The 9,295-nt window shown below is 40.6% G+C and overlaps 1 protein-coding gene across 1 annotated transcript in view; it reads right to left on the bottom strand.

Annotated features, from left to right (window-relative positions):
- RAP2A (RAP2A, member of RAS oncogene family) overlaps positions 1–8,616 on the bottom strand; it is a 43,584-nt gene extending 34,968 nt beyond the window's left edge. The window contains exon 1 of the mRNA XM_081307771.1: positions 8,021–8,616. Coding sequence (XP_081163897.1) covers positions 8,021–8,334 — 314 coding nt within the window. The 5' untranslated portion in view covers positions 8,335–8,616. The remainder of the gene's footprint in view (positions 1–8,020) is intronic.
- Positions 8,617–9,295: the final 679 nt, after the last annotated feature.

The following is a 9,295-nucleotide window of genomic DNA, read 5'->3' on the forward strand; positions in this document are numbered from 1 at the left end:
AAGCATTAAAAAATGTTAAGAAACTAAGTCTCTCTGTGTCACACTGAGAATAATTTTTAATGAAACAAACCACAACTGTGCCAAGTAAATACAAAGGCAAAAATATATAATAGATGGCATATATCTACACACCATTAAAATCTCATGATAGGGGTTAGGGTTGTAGCTCAGTAGTAGAGTGCTTGCCTTGCATGTGCGAGGCACTGGATTCAATCCTCAGCAACACATATAAATAAATAAAGGTACTAAGTCCATCTACAACTAAAGAAAATATTTTATGATAGAGATTTCCTACAAAATACTATGTCTATAGATCTATAACTATTCAGTTTCTGTAAGTTTTATCGTGTTTGAGTCGACTCATATTCAAACTCTAATAATTTCCCCAAAATGATTTAAAGAGTTTTTCATTTTTTTATATGCTATAGGCCTGAAAAATAAATGTAAGAAACAGTAGGTAAGAATAGATAGGAACAGATAACAAGACAAAACAGAAGCAAAGAAAACCCAATAGAATGAAGTCTCACATCCTTCCCTAAGGGAATTCTGAAGGGATAATTACTAAAAGAAAAACTGTGAAAATAAAAAATATCCTTGAACAAATTCCCTAAGAAATCAAGTACAATGTAGATGGTTTTAGGTAATGATCCTTGCTTCTTAGAAATATGTGTAAACATGTGATATATGCACTTTAATGTGTCCTACACACTTTCCCTTCAGCAATGAAGCCACTCAGTTGTTCTGCCCCTGGGAAACAGGCAAATGAAAAGACTCCAACAGTGTGCCCTTTCTGCTGGTTGTCTCTAGGCTCTTTTTCCTTCATCAGTTCCCCTGCCTCCTATTTAATGTTTATTTCTCATCTGACTTTTCCTAAAAGAAGGCCAGAAATTCAACAGTATCCACTTGCTGGTGGCCTGAATATTTCTTTCAGTGGACAGTCAATGTCACCTTTCAAAACATCCATTTGTTCTTCTTACCAGAGGATCTATCAATATGCGGGGAGATTGATATCTTTGGTTCATGTGGGAGAATGGTTGGCTATTTTTGCTTATTTCCACTTAATGATTCCTCTGGTTATAGATTTTGTTGATAGAATTATCATTAAATCTTAACTAAGCAAGACTTGCAGGTCACAAGCTGAAAATGAATGAGGGGTCATTATTTAAGAGTTCATTTATTTAAGATTATAAACTTTACTCCTTCCCTCATAACCTCAACAAGAAGGGCTCTCACAGAATGTTAGAGCTGAAGGGATATCATTTCCCCAATCTGCAAAGTGAAATTTTCAAAATTCCAATCCTGGGATGGCAAATAGAAAACTACTAAATTATATGTGTTAATTTTATAAAACAGCAAAATAAAAGCTCCATTTCAGAAAAAAAAAAAACTTTGTGGACCATAAAAAGCAACTCATTGTATGAAATCTTAGTTATGCAATACAAATAAGTCCTAGGGCCCTACTATACCATGTTAGCATGGCATGTATGGTTAACAATAGGGTACTCTATACTTAAAAATTGCTAAGAGGATAAACCTTACGTTAAGTGTTCTTACTACAAAACACAAAAAAGAATGAATGAATAAATGAATCTATGACCAGAGTGGGAGGAACATTTTGCAGGCAATGGACAGGCTCATGGTATAGATTAGGGTGATAGTTTCATGGGTGTATGCTTATTTCCAAAAAAATCATATTGCATACATTAAGCCTGTACAGTTTTGTGCATGTCAGTCATAGTTCAATAAAATGGTTTTAAAGTTTATGAAAAACATCAAGCTCTTGAAATTCTTGAAACAAATTTCATTTTTGACCATGTGAATTCTTCTAGTAAAAGATGAGGAACTGAACATTCATATTCTCTCCTCTTCCTATTATTTTATTTTATATTGTCCATGTTTTTAACACGAATATTTTATTTTGTAATCACAACTGTCTTTAAATCTTAGTTCTGTATTTAGATGGATACAGCTCCTACCATTAGTCCTATCCTCCATACTCAAAATCTTGGTTATATGATTGACTGTCAGGAATTAGTCATCAATTTTTCATGGAATATATTTATTAATGCTAAAAAAGTGACTCATAGCTATTAGGTTCTGTATCTTGGAGGCTCAGCTTTGGATTAAACTTTGGTGTCTGAGGAAGGAGATGTCTGTGGAGGAAGAAGGAATGGTAGCAGAACTCCAGAAATTTCACTTACTTGGGACAAACATCATTTGATATATTCTCTGGTTTTAGCTCTCCACCCAACTGGTCGTGATCTATGTGTAGCAACTGGCAACATGCTTTTGTTTTAGAGTAAGTTTTTACTATTACTCATTGTAAGAAGAAAAGTAAAATCAGCTAGATCACTTAAAAGATGTGAAAAATAACAATTTTTATAAAGTAATAACTTCCTTTGGGGAGTGCGAATCAATCCCTTTCCCCTAATTCTACAACACCTCTCGCCTTCAGCCTGTGCAGTGTTATCAAGCCTACAGCTCTCAAGTTCTTTCCTTGACTGTGCTCATTTCTTGTTTCTATTCCTAGCTATTCACTTATTTCTACTCTACTGAGTAGGTTTTATCTACTCTCAACTTGAACTATGTATGTGACACTGGGTCTTTATATTCATATATAACCTGATCATTGGGGCTTTCATTCAAATATTCTAATTACTTATTAGGCACAGCTATCTATATGATTATGATCACCATCTCCCAAACTGAAATAATCTCTCCCAGCTATTCCTCTCTAATCTTATACACTCGTGTTCAAAATGTCAAGGTTACTTTTGACCTTTCTTCCTCTCCCTGTTTGATTAACTCATTCTTTTTATTTTTATTTATTTTTTTATTTTTTTAAAGAGAGAGTGTGTGTGGGGAGAGAGAGAGAGAGAGAGAGAGAGAGAATTTTTTAATATTTATTTTTTAGTTCTCGGCAAACACAACATCTTTGTATGTGGTGCTGAGGATCGAACCCTGGCCGCACGCATGCCAGACGAGCGCGCTACCGCTTGAGCCACATCCCCAGCCCAACTCATTCTTTATAATATTACTTGCTTCTTCCCTTCTGATCCTTCAGACACCATGCTAATTCAGAATCTTTATACTTCATATAGATAACCACAATATGTACAATGATTCCTCCTGTTATAAAACAGAGCTATTTCCATGAAGCCATCTATTAGATTAACTCCCTACTATTTCTCTAACATTTTGAGTATAGTCCTTGACAACAGGATTGAGTCTAAAGTCTTTAACCTTCTATAACTTAACTTTAAAAAATTTTCCCTTACCTCCCCTCACACTTCTATAAAAACTTCTAGTTTAGCCAATCTGGTCTATTTATCATCCAAATAACATAGTCTATGCATTTCCCGTGCCATATCTTCCATCTGGAAGACATCTTGCTCCTGATTCTTGGAGGTTCACCTTAAACTTTCCTATACCCTTGCTGCCCAACTAGAAGTACTCTCCAGGAAAGTTAGCTAAGAAAGATCAACTCCTTCAGCTGCAAAATCAACTTCAAAAAACCATCCCCTCCACCTATACCACTAAAACATTTGGGGGAAACTGAGACCAAAGGACAATACAAACACTCTTCTTTCCGAACATTCTTTTTCAACATATTTTTCTTGATCATTTCCTACATGCTAGAAGCTGTGCTAGCCACATGGACTTAAGTGTTTTGTGAGAAAGACTGACAGTATATAAATCATCACACCAGTACATAAGTAAATGTTGAGGAGTACACAAAAAAAGGTGGGGGGAGTACAGGGTACACTGATATTTAAAGTCTGTGTGGCTGAGGGAAGGGTGAGGTGTGAAGTTAGTCTAGTGTGGGAAGACAGGAAAGGGATTAATTCAGTTTGGGAAGCAACAGAAGGCTTCCTTAAATGGGGGAACCTGTTAAGCAGGGGTGAAAGAATGATTAGGAATTAACTCTGCAAAGAGGTGGAAGAGTTCTACAGGAAGGAGAGCCAAGAGAAAGGCACTTTCAAGGATAAGGTCAAGGTGCTAGAGTACAATGAAGACTGTAAGAGGTGTGGCTGCAAAGGCCAGGAGGGACAGGAGCATGCTGGGCTTTAAAGGTCCTACTGAAGGTTTCTAGGGTTTATCCTAAGAACAGTCCTTGAATAGAATGTCCCAAGATTTGAAGTTAGATCCATGGCTGACCCTGGGATGAGTAATAAAGAAGTAATTCTGAAATCACAAAGAATTCTAATTTTATTACAATTAAAACACTTTTGCACCCCATCACTCTTCTTTGTGTGTGTGATCTCACCTCAAGTCAAGTTTAAAAAGCATATGAATTTATACATATGGCCATTTTCAGCTGGTCAACCTGGCTTTGCCAAGAGATCATGTACACTCACACACACACACACACACACACACACACACACACACACATGTGTATGCACCTTTAATACTTAAGGAAATGTGGGCCAGTTTTATTTTTTTAAAGCAAAATATTCCAATTAATAACAATCCAATGTCTGGCTATGTTAAATGTTCATTCTCTTGCCTTTTTTCATAGGATCCCTCATAAGGCAATATAAGTTTTAAGAGAATACCAACAAAATTCTTGCCAAAGATTGTTTTAATTCTAATTGTTTTTATCCTCACCTGTCTATACTGGTGAGGATTTGGAAAGAAGATTATTTGTATTGTCCTTTGGTCTCAGTTTCCCCCAAATATTTTAGTGGTATAGTAGATGCCTGCTATTCTACATTTCAAAATGCAATTACAAGTTTAAGTTATTTCTTCTAAAATTACAATTATATCACAGAAAAAAAGTTAAAGAAGTTAGGGTAACAAAGTAAGTAACAAAAAGACAGCTAGCATTTTTTGAGCAATTTCTGTGTACCAAGTAGTTTGTTGAGCACCTTAATACACATTATCTCATTTAATTCTGAGAGGTGCCTGCTATTCTACATTTCATAAACACAGAAACTGGGGCTTATAGAAATATGCAAGCATTTCTCCATAATATATATACCTTAGACTTGTGCTATGCAGATTGGCCTGTGGTCACATGAGGCAACTAAACATTTGAAAAGAGGCTAGTTTTATCAACTTGAGCTGTAAGTATCACCATATTTCAAAGACTTAGTATTTAAAGATACCTTTAATAAATTTTTGAATATTGATAATATGTTAAAATCACCATATTTTGGATATAGTGGGTTAAATAAAATGATTATTAAGATTAGTTTTACCTAGGTTTTTAATCAACTACTAGAAATTTTTAGATTACCTATGTGTTCACATTGTGTTTTTATCAAACAGTGCTGACCTAGAGACCAAAGGTTAGGAGCTGATTTGGCCAGCAAACACCAAGTTGAAAGACAAACTAATACAGAAAAGGATACATTGATTCATAAAGATACTGGTTTTAATCTCCTTTCCATCAGTGAGTGGTCTTAGATAAGTTACCAAATATCTTGGCACTTCAGTTACATCATCTGCATTATGGTGATATTAAATGTCCTCTAACTACTACTTCATATAGTATATAAAGCAGCTAGTTGGTACACAATGAGCAAAGGAAGCAATTACTGAATACCTACTATAGCAATTGGGAAGTTTAAAAATTGGCTCGCAAAAGAATACAAAATTCCCCCATTTGAAAATCATGTTTTATTCTTTTTCAGTGAGGAGTTAGAGAACGCTCGCTAGCTTAATATATGCCTTACTTTTAGACTGTATTAGAATATAAATCATTTATAGCCAATCCTCTCTCCCATTAAATTGTTTCTAAGATGGGTGCAGCAGCGCATGCCCATAATCCCAGGGACTAGGTTGTGGGGACATGGTGCTGAAGCTTTAGGATCACAAGTTCAAGGACAACCTGGATAACTCAGGGAGAACCTGTCTCAAATAAAAAATAAGGATTGAGGATGTAGCTCAGTGATAGACTGCCCATGGTTCAATCTCCAGAACCCCAAAAATAAAGCTTCTAAAATGTCAGATTGAGAAGCCACAAGATGAGGTTAGGGTAGGTATAAAAAAAGGGGACATAGAAGTAAGGGCCTAAGTGTTCTTGAGTATACAGTAGTTAAATTCCAGTGAAAACAGTTTTGAACTCTAATTCAGCTACTCAATGGCCTTTTAAACATAAAGAACTAAGACTAGTGAGTAAAGTGGCAACTGGGAAGTAAATTTTACTCTATTTTCTTTTCCTGGATCACAGTGCAAATTATTACAGAATACAGACTATTTCATTATTACAACTGAGAAAAGTAATTTGCACTATATTACAAGAAACCCAAAATACAAGGACCATGCTATCTAATACTTTGCCATATTCTTTGCCCTAGGCTTCTGCCATGTTAGCCCTGTATCCAGGTTGTACATGCACTTTATGATGTATTATGTATGCACTTAAATGTGAAGGGTGGGATAGCTGAAGCATTCACTTGGATTATTTGATATATGTATCTGGTCTAAATTGACCTGAGACAATGAATGAGACTACCTATTCTTGAGTCTGCTTTCTTTTTAATTGAGTGGTACTGGGGTAAGGGGATAATAATTAAGGATTTGAGCTACTTAAATGTAGCTCCTTTAAATCATATACATAGATACCAAAATTGCTCATCTAACTACAAAACAACTTTAAGATAATGAGACTGGAGAAATAAAAAGCTATCAGATGCACAGATTTGAGAACAAAATAGAGACCGTGAAATAGTCACTGTTTTAATTTGGAATTTAACACAAGAATTTACATACAAAATTTTAGTTTTGCTGTTAAGAGTGTATACTCAATGAGTTGCGGGTGGAGTAATGAGAAAGGACCTTCCCTTTAATCTCATATGTAGCACTATCCATCACTTGCAATGAATTGTAAGCATCCCCTGAATATGAGTGACTTGGCCCTGGCTCTTTCAAATTAATAGACTCACACTGACTTATAATGTGATTGTGTCTATAGCACACCTATCTTTCAGTAAATGTCTTCACATTTAGAACTATGGGTAGAATAAGCCAGGAAAAAAAAATGACACTAAAATTGTTGGCAACATTAATAATGACCAGATGAAACAGTCACATGTAATTAAAGAATAATTAGAAAAAAATTACCAAAACTCTACAATAATATGTTATTACATTTCTGATGCTTAAATTATAGGGAAAAATATTCAGTAAATTTAAGAGAAAACAAACATTTTAAACCATTTAAGTGGTCAACAGTATTTCCAAAACACTTTAGGAATTTAACAGGAAAGAATTTATTTGCATAAACTTTAAATTAGCTAATACTTCAGTCGCACTTTTGAAGAAACTGCTATTTTGTTTTGAGAAATGCTTTTATCCCTCCATTCTGACCCCCACCCCATCCCACCGCCTGAGGATAAAAGTGAATGGATTAAATAAGGAAAAAGTTAAGATGCATTATTTTACTGTGAATGGCATATTTGTACTATCATATGCAAATACTCTCGCAACCCCATTGAGCTGTTAGGATGTCTTCAAATAATTTGATAATCTGTCTTTAAAGTTTCGCACTAAATTAGAGTTCATTTTTGCAAAACGCCCTGGCAGCATTAAATCTTTTCTGAAAAGATAAAGATCTCCTTCTTCTCGAACTGACATCATTACAGGATACATGTGTGAAAATTTTGCTGTCAAACATTGCAAAGGTAGGGGTGTGTGTGTTTGTTATCTGCAGACGTCTCACCTACCCTCGCACAGCTCTCCTCTCCTGGACGCACTTACCCACCCGCCTCCCGCCCCCCGGCAAGTTTCAAACTTTGTTTCCTTTGGGGTTCTGCACCGGCACTACCAACAACATCCAAAAGACAAAGGGCTCTGCCGTGGGTTAAAGGAATGCCAAATTTTAGCAGTGAGACCAAGCACTCAAATTTGAGCTTCGGGCGGAGCGGAGAATGGTAAAGCCCAAAGCTCGACGCCCTCTCCCTACACAGCTCCCTCCCCGCGGCCCGCTCGGGGAGCTCAGGCCGCCGGACTGCGACTCCGAGCTGCAGCCGCCAAGCCCCCAGCACCCTGTGGGGCCACCCGGCCGGCTCACCGCTTCACTCGGATGATCTGGTCCCGCATGGGCTTGATGTCCTGGAAGCTCTGCTGGTTGACCAGGCTGTACACGAGGATGAAGCCCTGGCCGTTTTTGATGTACAGGTCCCGCATGGACGCGAACTGCTCGGTGCCCGCGGTGTCCAGGATCTCTAGCACCGACGGCGACGAGTCCACCTCGATCTCCTTGCGGTAGAAGTCCTCGATCGTGGGGTCGTATTTCTCGATGAAGGTGCCGGTCACGAACTGCACGGTCAGGGCGGATTTGCCTACCCCGCCCGAGCCCAGCACCACCACTTTGTACTCGCGCATCGTCCCTCCGCGGCTGCCGCCGCCGTCGCCGCCCGCGACATAGACCTCCGCCCGTCGCGCTGCGCCCCGGACCCTGCCCCGCGGCCGGCCCCGCCGCCTTCTGGGGAGGTCCCCACCTCACGGCCGCGGCGGACCCCCGGGCCCCGGCGGCGGGCCCGCAGCTGAGAGAGCAGCGGCCCTGGGCATGGGCCGAGCCGGGCAGCGAAGCGACCCCGCGGGCGCCGGCAGAGACTGAGGGCGAGCTGGAGCGAGAGCCGCCGGAGCCGCCGGAGCCGCCCGAGCCGCGGGCCCGCAGTGCCGCCCGTCCAGCCCCGCCCCTCGCGCCTCCACGCCCAGCTCCCCGCCCGCTGCCGCTTCCCCCGGCGCCAGAGCGCGCGCCCGAGCCCAGCCGCAGCGCTGCTGGAGGCGGGGTCGGCGGCCGGGGCGGAGCCACGGCGCAGCCCCGCCCCCAACCCCTGTCGCCTAGGCAACCGGCCGCGCGCGCTCCCGGGAGGCCCTGCGCCGCGCAGAAGCGTAGTCTCGCCCTGGGATAAACAAGCTTCACGTCCGCTCGGCAACACCCAACCCCGCACACCCGCGGCAAACCCTAGCGCCTGCGAAATGCGCGTGCGCTCTTCCCGCTTGCGGCAGGGGCAAAGTCCATTTGAGACTCCCACGCTCAGAATTTGGCAGAGAAGATGAGGTAGAGGGGCCATGGGAACTTCCAGGGTGGAAGGTGAGAAGACTAGATGCGCGATGTCCAAAGGGAGTCACTGAGTGCCCCTGCTCTACACCACCCAGAGTATTCCGGGGGTCTTCGTTCTTGTATAAACAGAACGATTTGAACCTTTGTTTAAGGAGAGAAGCGCCTCCAGGTCTCTGCCTGAGGCTGGTGAAACAATGAGATGTAGCTTGGTTTCAAACGCCCAGACACTGAGGAAGGGGAGAGCGGGCCCTTCGGCCCTACGCCCTAGAGCTAGTC

The sequence above is a fragment of the Spermophilus citellus genome (assembly GCF_964194105.1).
Source record: "Spermophilus citellus genome assembly, chromosome: 1".
NCBI classification, from domain to species: domain Eukaryota; kingdom Metazoa; phylum Chordata; class Mammalia; order Rodentia; family Sciuridae; genus Spermophilus; species Spermophilus citellus.